The 26,290-nt window shown below is 41.0% G+C and overlaps 1 protein-coding gene and 1 long non-coding RNA gene across 4 annotated transcripts; one reads left to right on the top strand and one right to left on the bottom strand.

The window, feature by feature from the left end:
- Nucleotides 1-596: 596 nt before the first annotated feature.
- On the top strand, nucleotides 597-6,719 carry LOC137320507 (uncharacterized). Its single transcript, XR_010962563.1, has 3 exons — nucleotides 597-900; nucleotides 2,702-3,011; nucleotides 5,575-6,719. It is a non-coding gene; the product is annotated as an uncharacterized lncRNA (long non-coding RNA).
- On the bottom strand, nucleotides 3,629-25,896 carry cd8a (CD8a molecule). Of its 3 annotated transcripts, XM_067982191.1 has the most exons (9): nucleotides 25,586-25,893; nucleotides 25,120-25,427; nucleotides 20,111-20,277; nucleotides 19,003-19,323; nucleotides 18,664-18,768; nucleotides 16,061-16,171; nucleotides 15,918-15,957; nucleotides 11,740-11,788; nucleotides 5,974-6,062 (listed from the first exon to the last, which is right to left on the bottom strand). In XM_067982191.1, exons 3-8 carry the CDS (start codon nucleotides 20,148-20,150, stop codon nucleotides 11,743-11,745), a joined length of 663 nt encoding a protein of 220 aa, XP_067838292.1. In that variant the 5' UTR covers nucleotides 20,151-20,277; nucleotides 25,120-25,427; nucleotides 25,586-25,893; the 3' UTR covers nucleotides 5,974-6,062; nucleotides 11,740-11,742. The 3 variants fall into 3 exon arrangements, with proteins under 3 accessions (XP_067838280.1, XP_067838284.1, XP_067838292.1); XM_067982179.1 differs by lacking the exon at nucleotides 11,740-11,788 and having other exon boundaries at nucleotides 3,629-6,062; nucleotides 25,586-25,896; XM_067982183.1 differs by lacking the exons at nucleotides 11,740-11,788; nucleotides 25,120-25,427 and having other exon boundaries at nucleotides 3,629-6,062; nucleotides 25,586-25,896.
- Between the last annotated feature and the right edge of the window lie 394 nt (nucleotides 25,897-26,290).

Below are 26,290 nucleotides of genomic sequence, written 5' to 3'. Positions count from 1 at the left end.
GTTGTAATGTAGGCAAATGCAGTAGCCAATTTATGCACAGCAAGGTTCCATAAACAGCAATGAGATAAATGACCAGATAAACTTTTTTGGTGGTGTTAGTTGAGGGATAAATGTTGGCCAGGACACTGAAAAAACTCCCCTGCTCTTCTTCAAGTGCCATGGGTTTTTTTTCGTCTACCCGAACAGGCAGACGTGGCCTTGGTTTAACATCTCATTCTCTCTCTGAGAGTGTAGTCCTCCCTCAATATTGCACTGAAGTATCAGCTTGGATTATGTGCTCAAGACTCTGGAGCAGAACTTCAACCCCACTCCATAATAGGAATTTTATTTGTGGCCCTGACGCCCCATGATATTTGCCTATGTGACCCATGAAGACAAAAGTTTGGGCACCCCTGTCTTAAGAACATGAGAAGACATGGAATAGGAAAAGACCCATTTGGCCCATCATACCTTTTTGTTCCACAGACCATGTACCATGTCTCCATCATGAAATCTACCCTACCTGTTTCATCTGCGAGCAAATGTTGTACATATTCTTTGACCTCCAAAGATTATCATGCAAAATCTAGTCGTTGACTTGTGCCTTGTAGGTGTGTGATGGAATACGCTCCACCACCTGCTGCAAGATGACCTGCAAATAACATCTGGAACAGGATGGCTCTTCCCATAGAAGTGACGGATTCCACAGCACGAAGTATTCATGATACCTGATTGATCCAAGCCAGCCCAGAGGACCGTCTGTCACCTTAGACAGCTTGCAGTGCACACATGTATCAAACAAGTGACAAATGCAATTTTGCAAGAAGCAACACCATCATCACTTTGGAAAGGAGACATCATCTGGATAGGGCATGGAGCTTTTCCTGGGTGGCACGTTTCCCTCAACATAGTGAAGATGTGGTATGAAAGCTTCACACATCAACTGCATAGCCTTCATTAACATAAAGAGTTTGCACTCAATTACCATACAGGTGGTATCTGACCACAGAAACACTGTCATGCACTTTAATAGCCATTTCCAGGAAACAGCCATGCTGCCTTCATTGCACAGCCCCTCTGCAGTTTCTCTGCCATCTCCCCCTGTCCTCCAAGTTCGTCTCATCCATAAAATCTAGCTCCTGCTTCCTTGATCCCTTTCCCACTCAACTCCTGAACGTCCATCTCCGCCTCCTGTCCCCAATGCTAAATCACATTTCCCATGGTTCCCTCTCCTCAGGCACTGCCCCCTACCCCCTTCAAAAACAGTACAATCGCCCCCTTCTCAAAGAGCCCACCCTTGACCCTCTATCATTGCCAACTACTAATGCACCTCCAATTTCTCTGTCTCCTCTAAGCTTTGAATATGTCATCACCTCCCAGGTCCATGTCCATCTCTCTCATAACTTCCTGTTCAATTCCCTCCAGTACATCTTTTGCCCTTCCCAAAACAGCCCAAATCAAAGTCATGAACAACATCCTCTGCATTTAACTGGTGCTTTAACCCTCCTTGATCTCTCTGCAGTGTTGACCACGCCATCCTAGTCCAACTCCTCTTCCCATTGTCCAGCTCTGTGGACCATCCTCACGCAATTCCACTCCTACATGACCAGTACGAAGTGGATGAGCCCTTTAACTCGCACTCCAGCAGGGTCCTTACCGACAGCATCGTGAGGTGCTGAGTGTTTATCAGATGGCGTGTCAAGCATGTGGCAGACCAATTTCCCAAAAGGGTGCTACACTGAGCTTAGGACTCTTATTTTAATATTATAATCAGGCTTTTTAATAGTTCCGGCATATATCCTAGACACCTATTGAAGGGATGGGCATGCACAAATCACTCATCATATTGGACCCTTACGCACTTGTTTTATGGCTATAAAACAGGCACAGGTGATCAAATTTTTAGGCCCCCGTCTTGGATACCCTCTTCCAGCTCAAGACTAGGCAACCCAAAGCCATAGTCTTCAGGCCCCACCCCAAACCCTGCTCCCTTGCTTCTGATTCCATCCCCTTCCCCGGACACTGTCATAGGCTGAACCAGACTGTTCACAACCTTGGTGTTCTGTTCAGCTGAGTTTCTGACCCCGTATCTTCTCCATCACAAAGATTGCCTACTTCCACTTCTGTAACATTGCTCGCCTCCACCTCTGAAACCCTTATACATGCCTTTGTCACCACCCAGACTCAATTACACCTACTGTCTCCTTGCTGACCTCCCATCCTTCACCACCCCCCCCCCCCATATACTTCAACTTGTCCAATACTCTGCTGTATGTATCATGTCCCACTCTAAGTTCTCAGTGAACTACAATGACTCACTTCCAACACCGTGAATTTAAAATTTAATCCCCATCTTTGGATGAGAATCTTCCAACACCTTAAATTCTTAAATTTAAAATTTCACCTCAGTTTTGAATCTCTGCATGATTTTGCTCCCATCCTATTTTGCAATCTTCTCCAGCTCTATATCCATTCATCAGCCTTTTTTTTCTTTTTATTCATCAGCCTTGGTTCTGCTCAGTGGAATTCCCTTCCTAGTGCCTTCACCTTTTCACCCCTCCCTCCTCCTTTAAAAGCTCCTCTAAACCCACCTCACCCCAACTAACCTCTTTTTTTCTGGCTCAGCATCTAGTTTCCATACACTTATCTGTGAAGCGTTTTTTTTACAGTCAAGGTCATATATCAATGCAAATTATCGTTGTTATGTGTGCATTATTTTAAGGAGAAGAAACACGGGGTGGATGGCTTTTAGGGGAAGCAGGCTATCCTCTGCATCGATGGCCTTAACAGCAGAGGCCTGGAGACCTCAGCATTTGTTTGCTAGCTCCACTTTCAAGAAAAGTGTGCCGTACAGCTTTGACACAATGAGTGAGTGGAAAAGGACAGTGTTAGTGCACAACGTTTCAACTCGCACCTGACAAGAAGGAATTACTACTTTGCAGTGTAACTCAACCAGTGTAAAGCCAACTTTTGAAGAATTAAATATCCAGCCCTCCATCCATCTTTTACCATCAGTGACCACCAGTATGAAGGTATTTCATTTTTATTAATTTGTAGGAGGGGGACTTTAGATACAAATAAGTCCGCCGTTTTTCTTTGTAATTATTTTATATTGTATTTAAGGTGGTGCAAATTCGAGCTGCACAAAATGATTTCATGCCTAGAATGAAACCAACATGTAGATCAAAAAGGGAAAATGCGCCATTAAGACACGGCCTCCCTCTCGCAGCGGGTAAACCCCGGTTAAGATTTTATCTCGAACTCCAACAAGTGCCGTACAGTTTTTAAGAAATCCTGTTTCAGTTTTCTTTCAAGCTGTTTGCTCCTATTCATATTTCTATCCCTTATGTTGCACATTAACTCAAGTGGACATGAAGTTAGATTTCACAAGACATGTTCTATTAGGTCTGTGTCAGGTGAGGGGGAACGGTGCTTATTGTTAAACTGGAGAATTAAAGTTTTGACCTGACCCACATATTTGCTCTAAGTCATGTTAGATACAGATTGTTTTCGGCTTTGGCTGGGTTATATACCTCTGTTGGTGCAAAAACGAAAGCAATGTTTACAGTGCTGGCGACAAGTGTTGCAGCCTGCGGCCAGTCACCTGGTGCGGTTTTGTGAAGCGGCACTGAGACAGGCGAGACCCGGGTTGGTGTTTACTGCTCCATTTAATATCTGAGACCTTTGAATACCTTTATACACAAGAGCTACATTCAACTCATTTCAAGTTAGCCAGAAGTCAAGAATCGACAAGCACCGAAAGCGAACAGCTTGGGGTATGGCTAAAGATTGGATTTCTCAGGTTAAACACAAACAAAAAAGCATGTAAAAGGTTATCAAATAATTCATAAACCCTGATATTCCTACAAGTGCTCTGCTGGAATGCGGAAATTCTACTAATTGAGACTACGTTGTTCCATTAAAATGTTTCAAATGAAAAAGAAATACACACACATATTTAAAACCAAATCCTAACTCAGGGTCTGAATCCCTCTGTCACCCTTCTCTGGTCCACACATCCTAAATAAGTTTCTGAAGACCACCCCCACCCCGCCATAGCTAATTCTAGCAAACTCTTTATGAAGATATTAACAACTTGGCTGGAAACAGAGGATATTTTACAGAGACAGTTACCCATGTCTCACACACAGGACCTGAAGTTCTGATCTTAACAGCCTCCTCTGGGATTGAGTTTCTCCACTATTTAGGTGGTTGTGGAGGCCATCAAGCCCCTCGAGCCTCTTCCGCCATTCAATGAGATCATGGCTGATCTGTGACCTAACTCCATATACCCACCTTAGCCCCATATCCCTTAATACCTTTGGTTAACAAAAATCTATCAGCCTCAGGTTTAAAATTAACAATTGAGCTAGCATCAACTGCCATTTGTGGAAGAGAGTTCCAAACTTCTCCCACTTTTTGTGTGTAGAAGTGTTTCCTAAGTTCACTCCTGAAAGTCCTGGCTCTAATTTTTAGGCTACGTCCCCGAGTCCTAGACTCCCCAACCAGCGAAAATAGTTTCTCTCTATCGACCCTATCAGTTCCCCTTAATATCTTGAAAACTTCAATGAAATCACCCCTTAGTCTTCTAAATTCCAGGGAATATAACCCTAGTTTGTGCAATCTCTCCTTGTAATATAACTCTTGGAGTTCGGGTATCATTCTAGTAAATCAACGCTGCACTCCCTCCAAGGCCAATATATCCGCCCTAAGGTACGGTGCACAGAACTGAACACAATACTCCAGGTGTGGCCTAACCAGGGCTTTGTATAGCTGTAGCATAACTTCTATCCCCTTGTATTCTAGTCCTCTAGGTATAAAGGCCAGCATTCCATTAGCCTTTTTGATTCTTTTCTGTACCCGTCCATGACATTTTAATGATCTATGTACATGGACCCCTAAGTCTCTTTGGACCTCCACAGTTACAAGCTTTTCACCATTTAGAAAGTGCTCTGATCTATCCTTTTTAGGTCTTTCTAGGACATCACACTTGCCTACATTGAAATCTACTTGCTACAGTTTTGCCCATTCACTTAACCTATTAATATATCTCTGTAATTTTGTGCTTCCATCTACACTGCTTACAATGTTGCCTATCTTTGTGTCATCAGCAAACTTGGATATGTGGCTCTCTATCCCATCATCTAAGTCGTTAATAAATAGTGACTAATTGAGGCCCCAACACAGATCCCTGTAGGACATCACTAGTCACATCCTGCCAATTTGAATACCTGCCCATTATCCCTACTCTCTGTCTCCTGCTGCTCAGCCAATTTCCTAACCAGGTCAATAATTTGCCCTTAATTCCATGAGCTTCAGTACAACAGCCAGAGAGGAATTTAAGACGAACATTAAGTGCTTTGGCACGATAAAGCTATAGCCCCCCCGGTGGAATTCATACCTCCTACCCTCTAAAGTTTAAAATGTGGAGGGCAATTGTGCCAACTATTCATTATCACATTAGTTTCATTTTGGATTCCAGAGTCTAAAAGGCAAAGATCACCATTCTGCATTTCTTCTAGTCACTTACTACTTGGGTGGTGATACTCGAGATCCCAAAGTCTGATTTTTGGATTTTTTTTCCCACTCATGAAGGGATCAGAGCAGCATCCCAGAGCCTGAAAAGATCCCGGAATGCTTCAGTGCTGCATGCTCCACCTTTGATGGTCCAAAACCGACGGATGAAATGGAATTTTGCATTTCGACCAGGGACTTTGGGAAAGTATAAAATACAAAACGATTCAAAATAAAATGACAGCTTCTTACTCTATTACTAAATTATTTGTCAAACGTAGAAACTGACTTTTCAGGGAAGAAAATCATATTTAAATCGTTCACTAATCTACTTTTTAGTATATTCATAATACATAAGTAAAGGCTTTAGCGTCTGCCAGCTAGAGCGATGTTAAGTCAACTACAAGACTGTTTTAATAACATTGTGCAAAATGCAAAGGACTTTTGCCTGTTGAAGGACAGTCAATCAGTTTCTACGGTCATTTCTGTGCAGTTTCATTTGTTTCTCCAAGGGGTAAGAGTGGATTCCAGGATTCAGTGTTGAATCAGACATCTTTTCCAAAATTAACCTACAGTAGGGAAGATGTCAAGTTATTGTCAATGTATTCACGAAACAACGTAAGTGAACTAGAAACCCAATTCCGAGCCACAGTAGGGCATGTCAGATCTTAACCCTGATCCCTTTAGGTGAATCCAGATTTCCTAGAATCATAGAAAGTTACGGTACAGATGGAGGCCAATTTCTAGGACAATCACAGTAGAACTATGCTGCATAAAAGATCCCGTGCCACTATTTCGAAGAAGAGCAGGGGAGTTCTCCTCGATGTCCAGTCCAATATTTATTCCTCAACCAACATCACTAAAACAGATTATCTGGTCATTATCATGTTGCTGTTTGTGGGACCTTGCTGTGCGCAAATTGGCTGCCGTGTTTCCCACAATACAACAGTGACTACACTTCAAAAGCATTTCATTGGCTGTAAAGCGCTTTGGGTCGTTCTGAGGTCGTGAAAGGCACTATATAAATGCAAATTCTTTCTTTCTTTAATTTCAAGAGCGCTTTATTCCACTGTTCATAGTCATGTGGAAAACGATCGCCAAGGGTAAATGGATTGTAGCTCCTCATTGGAACATAGGAATTGCTAGACAAATTCCACATTCACCTGAGGAAGGAGGAAGCCTCCGAAAGCTTGTGGAATTTAAAATAAATTTGTTGGACTATAACTTGGTGTTGTGAAATTGTTTACAATAGACAAAAAAAGACCAAGGTCCATCTTGTCTGCCTAATATCACCCTATTAGTTGCATCATACAATCATAATGGAGTTGTTGACTGATCATAGCAATCAATCTTATAGAAGTCTATAAAATAATGAGGGGCATAGATAAGGTCGATAGTCAAAATCTTTTCCCAAAGGTAGGGGAGTCTATAACGAGGGGGCATAGATTTAAGGTGAGAGGGGAGTGATACAAAAGGGTCCAGAGGGGCAATTTTTTCACTCAAAGGGTGGTGAGTGCCTGGAACGAGCTGCCAGAGGCAGTAGTAGAGGCGGGTACAATTTTGTCTTTTAAAAAGCATTTGGACAGTTACATGGGTAAGATGGGTATAGAGGGATATGGGCCAAGTGCAGGAAATTGGGACTAGCTTAGTGGTATAAACTGGGCGACATGGACATGTTGGGCCGAAGGGCCTGTTTCCATGTTGTAACTTCTATGATTCTATGATTCTATAATCTCTATCAATTACCAACATGAGTTGAGGAAAATCTGCAGTGGTGGAGGGCTGCGGAAACCATAGATCCAAAGTCACCCTTTTCCTCCCAAGCCTGCTACACTTACCACGTCATGTCTCAAATTACTCATGTACTGTATCGCAAAATGTTATTTTCTGAAAGAGTGGTCACTTTGTGTAGTTTTGTCAAGTTTTAAGAGACAGCAAAGTAATAACCCACTAAGTCATCTGAATGTCCAGATTAGCTAGTTAGATATATATAGTTACTTATACTCGAACTTATAAAACCGAAAGACAGAATCATAATTTTACTGCTGTTCCTACATCTTTCAGCCACATTCTAGAAACCTCGCCTTTCTTAACCGCAACAGTCAAGATTAATAACAAAGCAAACGCTTTTAAAAATCCCCTAATGAATATTGAGCTGGTACTTTGAAGTTTATTAGCAAAGTAGCACCTGCAGCACTGACGAAAAGTATGGCACAAATCCGAGAGGAACCATCCCCGGAAATATTAAACTTATGAAAGAATGATTGTACAATATCATTGACTTCAATGGAGAGTAAAATCGGGCGGGGTGTAGAGCTAGCATTGCACCCGATCCTGGCAGTTTCCCAATGGGTGGGTTAGGTTAAAATTGGCCCCAAAATGTCAGTTTATGGACGCTATTTCCCTAACCTTCAGCTTTAGAGTGTTTGATTATTAATGTCAATACTTATAGCTTTACAATCTTTAATCCCAATTTTTTTCCCTTGGAATTTTCTCCCTTCCTCTCTTGGAAGTGCTGACTCCTGCTGGGCTACAGTTCCACAGGAACCAGGAGCCCTATAGCTTCTTACCCTGGAGCCATTCTTCATGTGTGAACCTAAACCTAGAGACTGGCAGATTAGACTGTGGAGGCGATCACAGCCAAGTCTGATCCTGCACTCATCTGACATCAACATATGTGTTCCTTCCAGCAGAGGTCACCTGATAGCAATCAGGTTGACATCCCCCCGCTCCCCGTCCCTAGGCACTGAGGCCAACTGCAGTGTTGAAAAGGGACACAGAACCAACCTGGGTAATTATAGTTTAACCTGGGTAATTATAGTTTAACCTGGGTAATTATAGTTTAACCTGGGTAATTATAGTTTAACATCTGTGGTTGGGAAAATTTCCAAATCTTTTAATTAAAGATGAAATTACTAAATATCTAGATGAAGAGAACACAGTTAGAAGCAGCCAACATGGATTTCAGAAAGGAGGATTGTGATTGACAAACCTGATAGGGTTCTTTGGGGAGGTGACTATGGTGGATGAGGGAAATGCAGTGGCTGTGATGTGTCAGCCTTGGCTCAGTGGTAGCACTCTCGCTTCTGAGTTAAAAGGTTGTGGGTTCAAGTCCCACTCCAGGAGACTTGAGCATGTAGTCCAGGCTGGCGCTCCAGGGCAGCACTGAGGGAGTACCGCACTGTACTTTCAGATGAGACGTTAAAACTGTGCTCTCTCAGGTGGATGTAAAAGATCCCATGACACTATTTCAAAGAAGAGCAGCTGAGTCCTACCTAATGTCCTGGCCAATATTTATCCCTCAACCAACATCACTAAAATCAGATAATCTGCTTATTACCATATCACTGTTTATGGGACCTTGCTGTGCACAAATTGGCTGCCACATTTCCTACATTACAATAGTGACTACACTTCAAAAGTACTTCATTGACTGTAAAGCGCTTTGCGATGTCCTGAGGTCATGAAACGTGCTACATAAATGCAAGTCATTCTGACTTTCAGAAAGCCTTTGACAAGGTACTATCACACACAAGACTATTGGAGAAGATTAAGGGGTATGGAGTTAGGGGGAGTGGGTGTAGCAAATTGAATTAAAAACTGGTTAGAATGGAAGAAACGGAGAGTAGGAGTTAATGGCAATTTCTCAGTGCTTGGAGCGAGTTAACATTGGGAAAGGTGAAGCTTCTTTGGGTCCCACCAAAAGCTCCTGGTTTAAGCCATCTACTTGGCTGTTTACTCAGGTTGAAATAAATGGTGTGCAACCTTATTGTCCTGCTCAACCCTCAGCTGAGCTTCAAGCCCCATATCCTGTCCACTACCAAGACAGCATACTTTGCATCTTTACCCATCTCCACCCAGGCAAATGGAATGCTGGCCTTTATATCTAGAGGACTAGAGTACAAGGGGGCAGAAGTTATGCTGCAGCTATACAAAACCCTGGTTAGACCGCACCTGGAGCACTGTGAGCAGTTCTGGGCACCGCACCTTCGGAAGGACATATTGGCCTTGGAGGGAGTGCAGCGTAGGTTTACTAGAATGATACCCGGACTTCAAGGGTTAAGTTACGAGGAGAGATTACACAAATTGGGGTTGTATTCTCTGGAGTTTCGAAGGTTAAGGGGTGATCTGATCGAAGTTTATAAGATATTAAGGGGAACGGATAGGGTGGATAGAGAGTAGCTATTTCCGCTGGTTGGGGATTCTAGGAGTAGGGGGCACAGTCTAAAAATTAGAGCCAGACCTTTCAGGAGCGAGATTAGAAAACATTTCTACACACAAAGGGTTGTAGAAGTTTGGAACTCTCTTCTGCAAACGGCAATTGATACTAGCTCAATTGCTAAATTTAAATCTGAGATAGATAGCTTTTTGGCAACCATAGGTATTAAGGGATATGGGCCAAAAGCAGGTATATGGAGTTAGATCACAGATCAGCCATGATCTTATCAAATGGCGGAGCAGGCACGAGGGGCTGAATGGCCTACTCCTGTTCCTATGTTCCATAGCTCAAGGCCTTTGCCATTGAAATGTTTATAGAATCATAGAAATTTACTGCACAGAAGGAAGCCATTCAGCCCATCTGTGTCTGTGCCGGCCGAAAAAGAGCTTGCCAGCCTAATCCCACTTTCCAACTCTTGGTCCGTAGCCTTGTAGGTTACGGCACTTCAAGTGCATATCCAGGTACTTTTTAAATGAGTTGAGGGTTTCTGCCTCTACCATCCTTTCAGACAGTGAGTTCCAGACCCCTACCACCCTTTCGGTGAGAAAATTTCTCCTCAACTCCCCTCTAATCCAATTTAAATCTATGCACCCTGGTTATTGACCTGTCTGCTAAGGGAAATAGATCCTTCCTATCCACTCTATCTAGGCCCCTCATAATTTGGTACACCTCAATTAAATCTCCCCTCAACCTCCTCTGTTCCAAAGAAAACAACCCCAGTCTATCCAATCTTTCCTCATAGCTAAAAGTCTCCAGTCCTGGCAACATCCTCGTAAATCTCCTCTGTACCCTCTCTAGTGCAATCACATCTTTCCTGTATTGTGATGACCAGAACTGTACGCTGTACTCTAGCTGTGGCCTAGTGTTTTAAACAGTTCTAGCATAACCTCCCTGCTCTTATATTCTATATCTCAGCTAATAAAGGACAGCATTCCATATGTCTTCTTAAGTACCCTATCTACCTGTCCTGCTACCTTCAGGGATCTGTGGACATGCACTCCAAGGTCCCTCTGTTCCTCTACACCTCTCAGTATCCTACCATTTATTGTGTACTCCCTTGCCTTGTTTGTCCTCCCCAAATGCATTATCTCACACTTCTCTGGATTGAATTCCATTTGCCACTTTTCTGCCCACCTGACCAGTCCATTAATATCTTCCTGCAGTCTACAGCTTTCCTCCTCACTATCAACCACACAGCCAACTTTTGTATCATCTGCAAGCTTCTTAATTATGCCCCTTACATTTAAGTCTAAATCATTGATATATACCACAAAAAGCAAGGGACCTAGTATAGAGCCCTGTGGAACCCCACTGGAACCAGCCTTCCAGTCACAAAAACATATATATTTTCATAACCTCAAGAGTAGACTTCTCAAACGCCCTCCTTTCTAGTGTCCTGAGCTCCTTCCTATACTAAACTCCAACTTGTCTAACACTCTCCCACCCGCAACCTGTCCTGCACTAAGTCCCACTCATCCATCGCCTCTGTCCTTGCTGACCTCCACTGACTCCCCATCTGCTAATGCATTGAATTCAAAATTCTTGTCCTCATTTACAAATTCTCTATAGTACCTTTGTAACCTCTTCCAGGCCTACACCTAGTTTGCATCCTATGGCCCTCTAACTTTGGGCTCCTATATGACACGATTCTCTAGCATTCTTCACTTGGTGGCAGAGCACTTAGTGGTCCAGGTCCCATCTCTGGAACTTCCTCCCCAACCCTCTTTTCCTTGCTACTTCCCTCCCCACCCTTAAAAGCCTCCTCAAAATCTATCTTTTTGACTAAGCCTTTGATCAATTCTCCTAATTCTTTGATTATCACTCAGTTGGGACATTTTATGACATTAAACACACTGCACAAATTAAAGTTGTTATTGGGACATTCTGGTCTGTATGGCTCAGTACTAAATAATCCCAAAGCTTATTATATCTTTCTGCACCTGTAGCTAATCTATGCAACACTAAGAGCATGCTTGCACTATATTCATTGATATGGTTCTTTTCCTTTGCTCAAGTACAGTACATACTTGTTAATAATATCTATTTGATGGTCTTCGATCCTCTTCAGATATTGGTCTAAATAAATAAATGAAAGAGCAATTACGTTAACGTAAGAGGTAGCAATTCTTTTAAAAAATTTATTATCATTTCATAACTGACGTTAGGCATTAATAGGTGCCATGCCTTCAAAAATAAAAAAACAGCCCTAAATTGCAAAACAATGGGGATGCACAGTAAGATAGGTATAGACAAAAAAGTTGTCAGATAAAGACTTATTTCTTGTATTTTACACGTATCACACCTTGGTAAGTGATTTTCTGAAAACTGAATAAAGTGTTGGTACAGGTCTATCCCTGAAATACTTTAATAGGAACAAATTGCTTTCCTGTAAGCCTCATTACTAAATATATACTGTGTATTTAAAATACTGTTCACATTCCAGGTTTAAATCCTAGTTAACCAAATATTGTCTGATGTGACTTACATCTATTTACTTAATACAAAATAACTGGAAATACACATTTAAAATTAAACTGATCAACATTTATATGATCCCTAAAATACCTCCCCCCACAGCTGTGCTAGCATTGGTTATTATATATTAAATTCTTAAATAATGGTGAATTAGTAAGTATGATTTATGTTTATTTTGGACAATATGGTAAAGACTATCTGTGCTATTGATTAAATTTAGATATGGCCCAAATTAACCTTATAAAGCTTTCATTTGATTAAAATGTGATCTCAAATGAAGGAACAATGTTCTTAATCTAGATTTAAATTGGAAATGCATTGTTCTTGTTTTCAATTGGTATTTTTGTAAATCAGTATAGAGTGAATTAACTTGAATTGAGAATACTTGTGAGGATAATATTTATTCTGCTTTTATTTTATTTGTCAATGGGCCACAAATCTCCTGTAGCTGGGAAAGTAGGTGGATATACTGTCTTCATGTCGCTGCCAAAGCTATTCTTCAGTGGGCTGCTAAGAGACCTGCAGTAGAAGTCCAGCAATGGCATAGGAACATGAGAAAGTATGGAACAAGAAAAGTCTGCTCTTTTTACAGGCAACCTATTATGGATTCTTTCTGATTAATTTAACCATCTGAGGGAAAGTTTTGTACAAATATTACCTGATCCCCAAAGACAATCAAGCAAAATTTCTGAATATTAATCCATTCTAACATCTCCATAGTTCAGCCATGATCTACCACCTTCCATAAGCACACCTCTCTCTGCTCTTGACCTCAGCAACACATAAACCACTATATCCATGGAGTATTTGATTGTCTTAATCTGTAATTATCCCCATAACCTTTAATCCCATTCCCAACCAGATATGGCTGAATCTATGATCTTCCTCTCCTTGAAGGGAAATGCCTTCCCTCCACCTTTTTTGTATATCATATCCAGAACCTCAGAACTGATAGCATTCAACGATTGCTAAACAGTGATTCCTTTTAAGAACAATCCCATAAATTAGGTGATGTCCATAGGGTTATGTTTTTGTGAGAGTGAACTTAATGGAAAATTGGTGTCGCTATAATTGTGCACCTGGCAACCTTTGACCTTTACCATGGTGTCATGCAAAACATTCATCATAAGTTGGCAAGAAAACAATAACAATCTGTGACACACATGGAATAGACTGGTTCAGATATGGTTTTGTACAAAATATTGAGTTTAATATGTAGAATTATGAATATTTGGGAATGAGCAATAATGCTGTGCTTTATTGCTGTGGAGCGCAGCGAAGGTTCACCTGACTGATCCCTGGGATGACAGGACTGTCATATGAGGAGAGATTGGGTCGACTCGGCCTGTATTCACTTGAGTTTAGAAGAATGAGAGGGGATCTCATTGAAACATACAAAATTCTGACAGGGCTAGACAGACTGGATGCAGGGAGGATGTTTCTCCTGGCTGGGGGGTCCAGAATGAGGGGTCACAGTCTCAGGATACAGGGTAGAACATTTAGGACTGAGATGAGGAGAAATTTCTTCACTCAGAGGGTGCTGAACCTGTGGAATTCTCTACCACAGAAGGCTGTGGAGGCCAAGTCACTGAATATATTTAAGAAGGAGCTAGATAGATTTCTAGACACAAAAGGCATCAAGGGGTATGGGGAGAGAGCGGGAATATGGTATTGAGATAGAGGATCAGCCATGATCATATTGAATGGCAGAGCAGGCTCGAAGGGCCGAATGGCCTACGCCTGCTCCTATTTTCTATGTTTCTATGTTTATTTGGGCAGTTCTAGTAGTATCATTAGAAAAAGTTTGACTAGTTTACAGATATTAACAGTAACCCCAATATTAACTTCAGCCACATAACTGATACTCTACCACCAACATTTTTAATACAGAGGGTGTGAGATATTGTATTCGGCTTCAAAACAGCTGGATGCAAATGGGATTGAAGGTGAGAGAATTAAATTATAGACTGAGATAATCAGATACTCCATGCAACACAATAGTGTACCCTTGGGGATGGGTTGAGGGAAAGGGATTCAATGTTGACCGTGGAAAGCAGTTGGCTAGGATTGAATAGTGGAGTTGTGAGAAAGGATGAATATTTTGGAGTTTAGTTTGACTATCTTTGGGAATAGACAGCATTATGCCGAGCCTTCCCTCTAAAATATAAACGGGGTTGACTCAGGATACGTTGGACTGTATGTGGTTTGTTTCCACATCAAGAGTGTGTTTGATCAATCAAATGCTTTTCTGTTCTGTGCATTCTTGTGTCCTTAAAATAAACCTACAGGTAGGAAGGAATAATTACCTTATTGAGGGGTTCAGATTATGCTTTACTCTTCAGCTGCATCTAACTGCTCTAGTGCCACTTTCCTGCCCTTTCTCCATATTCTTCCTTCTGGAATATATATCCAAGTCCCTTTTAAATTATGTTTTAGACTCTGCCTAACAGCCACTGTTGGCAAGGCATTTCACCTTCTAATAATCCTCTGTGTGAAAACATTTTTAAAAACTTTCCCCTTCACTCTTCTAGTGATGTTCCAGAGTGTATACTCCTATGTTACCAATTCGCCAACCAGTGGAAGCAATTTTTCACTTTTTAATCACCTCAAAATATTTATAATGATAAAAATCTTTATTTGATCCTCCCTTAACCTTGTCAGCTCCAGTTAAAAAAGAACAGATTTTCAAGCCTTTCTTCATAAATGTAGCCTTCCCTTACTGGTAACAGTCTAGTGAATCTTCACTACAGCCTTTCAATGGTTCTGATATCCTTCCTATAATGGGATGTCCAGAACTGCTCACAGTGCTCCAATTGTGGCCTAACCAAAGTTTCATAATTTCCTTGTTTTTATATTCAATGCCCTTATACATAAAACCTGGAATTGTGTTTGCTTTTTTATGACCTTTTTTTTAACTTGCATTCCAACCATTAAAGATCATTGTATCTACATCCCAATATCTCTCTGTTTCTCCACTCTGTTAAGAGACTTAACCATTATTGTTCCTTTTCTTAAAATGTGCTGCTTCATATTGTAATGTTGAGAATTTTTTTACAGGGTATATGAAATTTATTTTTAGGATTCCTTTCAATAGAACTTTTATAACTGTAAACCAAGTAAGATATTCTCTTTCCTGAGCTCTGTATAAATTGCCCTGTGTGCTTCCCCCTTCTTCCTGTATCCTTAACCTGTTGAAATCACACAAACTCCTAGTCTTACTTATTCTACCCAGGGCCTCAAAACCATGGAACACCTCATCTCCTTTTATCTTCATTTCCTCCTACAAACTTGAAGCTTTTATATCCCACACCTGAGGCCCCTGAACTACTAGTTCTTGGTCTGCCTCTTCTCTCCCACTATTTCCAAACCTTGGTGCTGTCCTGCACTATCAGCCTCAGCCTTTCACCTTAAGCTTCTCAATTTGAAGAATTACATATTTCTTCCCAGTTGAAGACTATCTAACACTCTTGATTGTCAATTAAACTTTAGCTCAAATTGCTAAACAAAAAAATCCTAATTTATGCTTTGGCAATACCATAGAGATGGAAAATGAAAGACATTTTTTTCCCCAAACCTTGTCTACTTAACAACAGTCACTTCAAAGTGATTCATGTAGCTGAAGCACTTTGAGATATTTCTGAGATGTGGTATGGTGCTACATCAACGCGAACCTTTGTGTCTCCTTTCAAACTTGAATACCTCTTTTGAAGGAACCCAATGTAATACTGACCTCTTTCTAAATTGATGCTGACAGCGTCTCCGGCGGGGTCCTAGAGAACAGAAGCAGCTTAGTTTGTGTACATTTCAACCGTACTGACTCAATACACGGAATTACAAGTTTCCAAAATTATGAGAAGTATGTGAACATCGTACTTCTGAAATAAACGATGGAGACAAAAGCCAGCGCGACCAACAACAGAAATGCAGCGCCCGTCAGAGGAGCCCAGATGAATATATGGCAGGACAGGTTATCGTCCGCGATCCCTAAAATTAAAAATAACAGAGAACTTATATAAAAAACACATATGATTTATCACGTGAATGTCAGGGCAAATGTATCGAAAATTTGTACGTGTGACTAATTCAACTGATTTTTGTTGAGTGATAAAATGAAAATTCCCTTCAATAAATAGAATATAAATTGAGTGAGAATCATTCAACTTTAATATTCAACATATTAGGAAATTATAATAAAATATGTAGTACAGGCAGGAAATATCTAAATACACATATTTAGAAGCCCTACAATATAGCGAAATAGTACAATATATACCATAGAGTAAATATACATTTTACGATTTGTTTTTGGCTGTGAGCAGAAATCACCTGGTGTAGTTAAATAAAGATAGAGAATAAATTAACCGAAGTACAGCGAATCTACCGGGAAAAGCGCCAAGAACACGTTCCCATTTTCTCACCACTGCCCTGATGAAGTGCATGCTGTTGACGATATAGTACAGAAACCTTTGTAATATTCTCCTACACCATTTAGAAACTTAGCGGCTCTGATGGAGATTCAGACCTAAGCTCCTGGCGCTTTGTGTTAAAGGGTGTCCATGCTCACCCCTCGAAAATCGAGCACAACGCTTTCCTGTCTTGAGGCGGGTCAGGCGGCCGCAGTAATATTGGGGTTTGATTCTCGAAATGTATGTTTTATTTTTTATTATTTGGAAATCTTCTCCCTACTCTGGTGAAATACAATGCGCGTTTGGAATCGTACGAGGCAGATCTCCGAGGGAACAGGCGCCAGGATGCATTGATATACTGACCAGGGCAACGCTTTACTGTCAATCCCTGAAATCCCTTCACTTCACTCGGTTGCAACTAAACCCCGGGGGGTGAAAGTGCCGCTTGGGTTCCTGAGAACTTCGGGGTTGGAATTCCGCTGATCGCTATTTTTTAACGCACTAGTGATATGCTCGAGTAAACCATAGGCTTATCGCACTGGGGTCCCTGGACACGAGAGGATCCCAGGGGGTGGGATCGGAATCGGCGATTTCTATCACTCTCTGTGTATAGGGCGCCGCCAGCAGTGCCCAAACTTAAATTCATACATGGCTATTTTAGGGAAATCATGTAGCCCTTTAAAAACAAACTTACACACTTGGTTAAAATCGCCCACGTAGGAATCTTGCACCAGCCTTTAACCAAATAGCGCCCAATAAGTAAACACATAAAAATAAATGAAATCCTCAATAAGCATTTACCTACAACCGTAGGCTAATAACCCAAGCGCTCTTCATTCTATGGTTGGAGAGATTTCCTATATTTCTATGTAAACTCATCTATAAAGAACATTTCGCCACAAGTAAGCACAGAGAGAACCTCCCCTCATATTATGCCAATGATCTAGTTAATATTGATATTAAAGCGGGGGGTGAGAATCGCTCAGGTCCCTCTAAGTAGCGATATGGTAAATGGGTTTGTGAAGATTTCCTCTGGTCGGCGTTTCTAAAAGCACGGAGAGGGCGCAGCCTAGATTCACCAAGATTTTGCTAGATATGGAAAACTAGAGTTGTGAGGAGAGACTTGAGATACTGAGAGGTGCAATGTTAGAGGGGATTTAATAGAGGTTGTTTAAATTGTGAAGCGTTTTGATAGAGTGACGAGGGAAAGACTATTTCCTCTCGTTGGGAAGTCGGTGCTGACTGTCATCGATATAAAAATGTTAGAGAGTGAAGAGGTTAGGCGAAATTTCTTTCCTCATGGGTTTTTGGGGAATGAATGCTTTGCCGCAGAGAATGGTTGAGACAGGGATTGCTGTATGTTTTAAGGGTAAATTGGATTTTAAAAATTGAAGCAGAACAAGATACAGGGACGTAGAGTGAGAGAATGGAGCAGTGCAATTAGTTTGGGATTGCCCTGGGAAAGAATTAGCACAGATATTATGGTCCGAATGGCCTCCTCTTGTGCTTGAACGTATATGGTTCTACGAGTCTAACAGAATCCACATACGAATCTTCACAAAGGCATTTAGGATGGCGCGGGAGATATCAATGTCTCATGATGTCTGAATCATAGTAACCGTAACACGAATGTTGCCTGATGTGCTGATTCTGGAATGCATTTTTTTGATGAATACCTCTGAAGATGTCCTATATTAACATTACTGTACATGAAACATATTTACAGAAAAACTTATTTAAATGTTTTACATTAATGTTGATGCAATTAAATATTTCATATTAAATAAACATAGTATTTCAGAAAAAATCTTACAGGAACACTATAATTAATGCTCTTCAATCTTTCCAACTTTAGATAGCAGCTAACCTTACTGATTGGTGTGCCACTAACTGCATACTGCCAGGTTTAATAAACCATTGTCTGACTGCCATGCATGTACATTTTGCAGTCTAGGAAAAAAAATACTGATCTTTACTGTATTAAATCAAAAATTATGGATTTATGGACAAACATTGAGAATATTGATCTCTGCGACTGAGGGATTCAGTATGAATAAGCCTGGATTGTACCTGGTTTGGTTGTATGGCACAGAATCGTTTGTTTGGTCCCCGGTGCGGCTGATTTTGCTTTTGTCGTAGTAGGGATGGTTGTTGGCTTTGATGTTCTGTTAACCTCTGCATTTATTCAATAAGGAAACGTTTTTAAAACTGACACATAAACTTAACAATGTGCTATCTAGACAAAAAAAATATACATCGAGTTAAAATAATTGAACATAGAAACTCGTGCAAAATATTCAATGGGTGCGTGAAATATTAAGTATTAAGGGGACAATTTAATGGATTAAAACTGACACGGTTTTACTCAAATAATTTACATTTTCCCGACCTTGTCGTTTCTTTACTGACCTTCTAGGTACAATTCATTCATGTTTCCGAAATCCAAACGCTTGCTGTTCACCTCGACACAGTAGTACTTCCCAGAGTCTTCCTTTGTGAAATTTTTGACGGTCAGAGAAACTCTTCTATTTGTTTTTATGGCAGTGTGTTTACTGCTATCCGGTGTTACTTTACCGACGCCAGAAATGTACAGCAAGAACGCGGGCTTCGAACTTTCCGCCTGGCGAAACCAAAAAATCCCCGCGTCTGCTATCAATGAACAGTCCACGGTAATGGTCTCGTCTACCTTCACCGCTTTTCTCTCCGAGGTAGACACCTGTTGAGTGGCGGCTGTAAAACATTTTTTAAAAAATTAACACGTAGAGAGAATCACAGTGTGTCCTGGCGTGGAATTTACGGATGAAAGCATCAACCGTAATGAGAAAGGACTAGCCGCTCAGAGGGAGGCGTGCTCACATTTTTTTTGGGCTCTGAGCGTGAAGCAAGAAATATGTTGATATCAAGATCTACAAAGTGGATGTAAACCGGACATCTTTCACATTCACCCCGTTCAAATATCAGCGTTGAAAACCCCGTCCCCGCATAATTTACCAACGAATGTTACGGGGAAATGCAATAGAACCATTCAGCACAGAAGGAGGCCATTCGGCCCACCGTGCCTGTGCCGGCTCTTTGAAAGAGCTACCCAATTAGTCCCACTCCCTTGCTCTTTCCCCATAGCCCTGCAAATTTCTCCTTTTCAAGTGTTACTTTGCAATAAGGAAAATTAGCTGATTTTTTTTAAAATCCAAAATATCGCTAATCCAATTGAAATCTCGAATTACGTTAATTCTTTGACTCGATTCAAAGACGGTTTGTTTTTGTTTGCAACGCTGCAGTTTTATTCTACCAGCCTCTCAGTTATGTTCATTTTCCCACCCGCTTTAAGGACAGCCGAATTATCTCGAACTTCAGAGGATGGCAATTTTAAACAATTTTACAACACCAAGTTATAGTCCAGCAAGTTATTGGTGGTGTTGTAAAATTGTTTAAAATTGTCAACCCCAGTCCATCACCGGCATCTCCACTTCAGAGGATGGATAAGAGAACGCACAATGTTCCACATTTTATTACTTACTCGTCAGATAGATCGCGAGGAGGAATCCGAGCAGTTTCATCGTGTTGCGGTGAAGGAAAGCACCTGCTGCAGTCCGATGTTGCCAAGGCGGGGAACGGATCCCTTTCTGCAGCAGCCGGTGGCGGCACTGCCTCAGGACGTGATGTCACTGCTTCAGTAGATATTTTCTACAAAGGAAAAGACGCTCCACCAACATTCATTTCGCACGAGTTTTAGTCTGCCATCGGCAGGAAGCTCAACCTCCCAATACTTGGGATCTACTAGATCGCAAACGCCAGCATTGTTTGCCCGTTTCATGCGATCAGGTGCTAATCGTTACATTAACTTTACTGATGGGACAATGAATATTGGTTTTTACTACGCTGTCATAATAGCAACAGAGAAAATGTGGAAAAATACACGATGCGCTACGTCAATGTTATTTTTAATATGAATGTAAGGAATCTTACAACACCAGGTTATAGTCCAACAGTTTTATTTGAAAATCACAAGCTTTCGGAGGCTTCCTCCTTCGTCAGGTGAATTTCAAATAAACTGTTGGACTATAACCTGGTGTTGTAAGATTCCTTACATTTATTTTTAATAAACCTTTGTGTGCAAAAACTAAACTCACCTTATTCACAGACACAGTAAGATTCGTGTGCACAGCTGATTTGGAGCAGACACTACTTCTGAAAACCAGACTTGTATTGAGTATGGACCTCTGAGCCGTGTATCACTTAAAGGGACATCAAATGGGGTATTACTTGAATTGTATTATTTGAATGGGGTATTGTTTGAATAATACCCCATTTAATGTTCGTTTGGGTGATATCAGATTTTTTGCATTAATTTCAGCGCACTAAATATACAAATTCGCACGTGTACAGTATGTGGCTGTTTTAGCATTTGGTTATTATCTCAAGTGAGAATTTCCTTGTAATTTCCATGCACTGAAATTAATCACAAGAAGGAAGGAACTAATCGCACGGGCAGATAATTGTAGCAACATTCATTATGGACGGGATTACAATTTTTTGATTAAATAGTAAGATTTGGTATTTTTAATAGTCGTTCCTTAAGAACAGACTGCTGATTTAACAACTAACCCAGCACCAAACAAAATGAGAACTCGCGGCACACCATCAATCTGAGACCATTCAAACCACAGTATTTCACAATACTGTGAAAAGATGGGGATTTCTACATGTATGTAAAATCCATTACAGGGAGAAATTATGCTTTTCTTTAATAGGGTATTCAAGCATCACATTTGACCGTAACAATTGTCCATAGTGTGTATAAAGGCTTCACATCTAACTGTGAAATAGAATTAAAGGCTAAAGCTTCCAAATGTGTATAGCCCAGTTTCCAGGGTTCAAGGAACCTTCCTGGGCACATTTTACACTGGTTATATGGTCCCCTGCCTCCTCTAGCCCCACCCTCTCCCAACATTCAGCCTGATCCATTTCTTGCTGTAACTACCCACTGCCCCTTACTTCACGGTTTCTTTCCAACCCTCCTCCCATCATTAAACTTATCTTGTCCATAAAGCTCACCACCTGCTCCCTCGACCCCCTCACATCCTAGGTCCTGACCAACCAACTTCAGTTCCTCAGTCCCACGCTTGCCAATGTCATAATCTGACCCTATCCTCTGGTTGGTCTCTATATGCTTCAAAGCTACTGTCATCAAAATAACTCTTATATTCTCCCCAATTACTAACCCATCTGCAGCTTTCTCTTTTTTTTCTAATCTTCTGGAATGAATTGTTGCCTCCCAATTATGCTCTCACTATTCCCTGTTTGCAGCCCTCCAAACATGTTTCCATCCCACCAATAACCCTGAAACCAGCACTGGTCAAAGTTACCAATGACACCCCGAATGACTACAATTACAGTTCACTATCTCTCCTCATCTTCCTTGATGACTCCACTACCTTCAGCAGCATAGACCATTCCATTCTCCTTGAATATCTCTCCTCCACAATGCTCGTCCATGGCACTGCTTTTGCCTGGTATCATTCCTACCTATTCCAAGGCCACTGTCTTCCGCTGCCTATCTTGACAGCTAAATGTTGGCAAGACTGAAACCACCTACTTCAGCTCCTGAAAAAATGGGCATGCCTCCACCCTTGATTCCATCAACCTTTCCTCTGTTAGCAGGCTGAGTCTAGAGTGGTGGAACTTTGGTGTCTGACTTGACCTTAGGTTAAGCTTTTTTCCCATTTGCAATTATTCACCAAGAATGCTTTCTTTCACATCTGGAAAACTGCTCTCCTTCATCCCCATCTCTCTCCCACTGCTGCTGAAACCCATATCCACACTTTTATTACTTCAAGGCTATATTTCTCTGCTCTTCCTCTTTCCGGCCTCCATATACGACAAGTCATTCAGAACTTGTAGCCCATGTTCTTACCCTCATTAAGACCCACACCACCCTATCATTACCAAGCTTCGTTACCTCGTCCTGGCCCACAGAATGTACTTTAAGATTCCTATTCTCACCTTTAAGTCTCTCTATGGCCTTGCCCACCCACGCCCTCACAATCTACTCCAGCTTCATGTCCCTGGGCGTACCCTCTGCTCCTCTAACACTGCCCTGGTCCTTCATCCTGTGCCCTCCCCCTCCATAAGCATCTATGCCTTTCACCTCAGTCCCTGCCTTCAAAAATCCCTTATTTTTATTTTGCTTTTATCCCCAAAACCTTTCTTCCCTTTCTCCTGTCTGAAGTATGTCCATTCTTTGTACACCATCTTGGTAAAGTGACACGATATCTCTGTAGGTGAGAAGCAAAATGGAATTGTGTAGTTGTTGAACTAGAGGCTAATTGTTGACAGAAGCTTTTCACTAGATTGGCAGCTGCTCGTCAAGTCCCAGCATCTCCTTGGGCAGCGGCTCCTTCATCAGGGTTAGTAGAAACCAACAGCAAAAGGGAACTGGATAAGTACTTGAAAGGAAAAAAATTGCAGGGCTACGGGGATAAGGCGGGGTAGTGGGACAAGCTGGATTGAACTTGCTTAGAGCCAGCGCGGACTCGATGGGCTGAATAGCCTCTTTCCGTGCTGTAACCTTTCTACGATCCTATGATACTATGAAATGACCGACTTTTTGTCTATTTTTAAAAAAGATTCCACTTGTACATTGGTAAGTTTCATATCTGTCCAGTTGTGATTGGTAGCTGTTTCTGAATTTCATAATTGAGATAATCAGGTTCAAATGTGACACAGACTTTGCATGACTCTTTGAGGTGTGACAAGCTGAACACAAGATCTTTATTTTGTGTATCCATCAATGATTTCACGTCAGGTTCTTCCTTTTATTGTGGATATCTGTAATCATTTCCAATTATCCATTGGTGACACAGGTCAGTCCAGGCTAAATTGTCTCATATTAGCAAAACAGCCCTCCTCCCAATCTATTTCCCTGTTCTATCTACTCCCGTTCTTTCTAAACGCCTTATTGAATTTTATGACACAAAAGCGATGTCCTTTACCCTGGCCCTAATGCTCGTTCTGTAATATGAAAACAGCTAACTTGATCAGTATTACAATGATCTGTGCTATCATACACTTGTTTATGGGTTTACTTCCTGTATTCTTAACGTAACACCTCCCAGTTCATATTGTTTTCCGTTCAATGCTTTCCGCTTAAATATATTTCTCAGATAAAGTAAATCTACTCTGGCCCATTGTTCTATTCCCCAGTTTCAATTGAGATATAGTCCACTACCAATCAGTAATGGATCAATGCGAGTACTCTGGAGATAGTTGCGTCTCTCGCTGTTTCTTGGGATAAGGGTTTCCCTCTACACTGACATTTGGAGCAATATTTGGAAAAAATAAATCTGTAATTTTCACCTTGAAATAATGCCGTTAATTAATTTCAGAATGTTGTCGATACCAGATCACACTATAGATTATTGCTACTAGAATAAACATACAAAGAACCATCATAGATTTACTTCCTTATTGAGCACAATTCAAAAATAATAGCATTGTCTCGTCGAATAAAACGAAGGTCGCTGTGACCTGTTTATATATTTTCTCTCTAGATTCCACATGCCCCGTTAACCAGACATCTTATGAATTGCTCGTTGCAAGCCAACAATGTCACTAATGACCTTCTTTGTATACCTATAACCTGAGCTTCTGCCGAGAAGTTACAATGTTCATTTTTCTCCTTGTTAAAACTGAACAATTGCTAGATAAAGCATTCTTCTAGAATTACTGGACCCCCTTTGGATTATTTCATTTCAATTATCAGCGCTGTGAAGTTCAGAGGCGGTAATAAAACGAGTCCCCCTTTTTCTTCCCAAAAACTGCAATTCCACAACTGGGAACTGAAGCTTTACGTGAAACTTTAACCCTAAGACGTACCAAAGATATGACAAGACTCAGGTTCTAGCATTAACATACAGCACAAAAGGAGGCCATTCGGCCTATCCTACCTGTGCCGGCTCTTTGAAAGAGCTATCCAACAGTTCCACTTCTCTGCTCTTTCCCCATAGCCATGCAACTTTTCTCCATTTATCCATTAGATGTATTAGATATAATCTTTTAGAAAGCGGTAACAATGAATATTAGAAATTTTTGAAAAAATTGCTGTGTAGAAAAGTCGCGAGATCTGAATTTCGCTGGACAAAAATCCCCAAATGTAGCTTTCCATTGGCTGCTATCGCCATTTCATCTGCGGTGGCCTGGTGGGAAAACCCAGCCTTGAAAAGAAATGACGGGATATTCTTTACCTTGGATCTGTTTGGAAAAGTTCTAATCTCCCTATTAATTGCTACTATTCATTGCTACAGGCCCATAGAATCGAATGTATAAGTTCTGCCCTAGATTATAGTTGTAAACAATTTTACAACACCAAGTTATAACTTGGTGTTGTAAAATTGTTTACAATTGTCAACCCCAGTCCATCACCGGCATCTCCACATTAAGATTATAGTCGCATGGATCTTCTTCGTGAGTTCGAGGCAAAAACGGACCACAATAAATGTGATTCTAATAATGCTGCTAGCAGGTTACCTGACAGTCACCAAAGTAACTAGGAGCGCTCGATACCTTCCAGTTTCCAGGATAATATCTGTACCATTCGGACATTTGATAGTTATTCGTATAGCTTGCTGGTAAATGTCTTTACAGCGGAAGTAAGCTCGTTGTATTTATCTCCTAGGCTGAGTGTAGCCGTGGCTGTATGAACCAGAGAAGAGCGAGCGAGCTCACGAATCCATCTCTGTGCTTAATTTCCTCTACGAATTGTAACCGTTTCCTTTTGAAGCAGAATTTGGACGCTGATCCAGGCAGAATAATGTCAGCATACGGTAATTGGTAGCCTGTAAACAAATGCTTCTTTTTCAGATTCCTAGTAGCCCCGATTGGCAAATTGACAATGCATTAACCATGAATTCGATTTGAAGGTTTCTGCTCATATATCAAGTGTAAAAAAACAATTACAATGGGGCAGCACAACTGTAACACAAATAATTCTTACCTTTAATCGCCCATCAGAGTGTCTGCAATGGAACCCTACTTGTGAAATCGATGTTTATTTAAGGCGCTTGTACCAGGGATATTTGTAATTTTATGCTTCTTCACTCACGTGGTAAAATATTTAATTGGTGCTACAATGGGTTCTGCTACTCAAAGAACAAGCGATCGACTGTTAAAATTGATCAAACGATTGATTTGAGCCGAATGTTGCCTCCCAGTTCCGCAAATCCCAATGTTAGGCGAAGGGATGGGTATTACACGAGAAAATGCCTCTTCCTCGCGAAAAAAAGTATGTTACAGGCTATAATTCTCAACGGCTTAAGGGATTGTCACTCAGAAAAGTTATACTTTTCATGAGAATTCCACCCAACATTTCTGAAGAGGTTACTTCCGTCAACAGTGACGCGTTACAATTGAACCGAAGGAACTGTTGCATACTGATGACCATTTTATGGCCTGGACACAACATATTTTACCGTTAGTTTCAAAAAGTAACAAACTGTTATCTATTACATCTTCAAGTACCTGTACAGCACTAAACCTGTCCCAAGATATTGTTGGTGTTTGCTGGATCATGTATATTTCATGACACCCTTGGATCATGTGTATTTCACGAGTACAATAACTAATCACATTCATCACATACATGAGTGCAAGGGGGGTTAGTGTTAAAACATTAGAGGGAAGACTTTTGTTACAATGTTCC

The sequence above is a fragment of the Heptranchias perlo genome, chromosome 1 (genome assembly GCF_035084215.1).
Source record: "Heptranchias perlo isolate sHepPer1 chromosome 1, sHepPer1.hap1, whole genome shotgun sequence".
Taxonomy (NCBI): domain Eukaryota; kingdom Metazoa; phylum Chordata; class Chondrichthyes; order Hexanchiformes; family Hexanchidae; genus Heptranchias; species Heptranchias perlo.
Note: the sequence above shows the minus strand (reverse complement) of the source record. Positions and strands in the feature narration are given on the sequence as shown.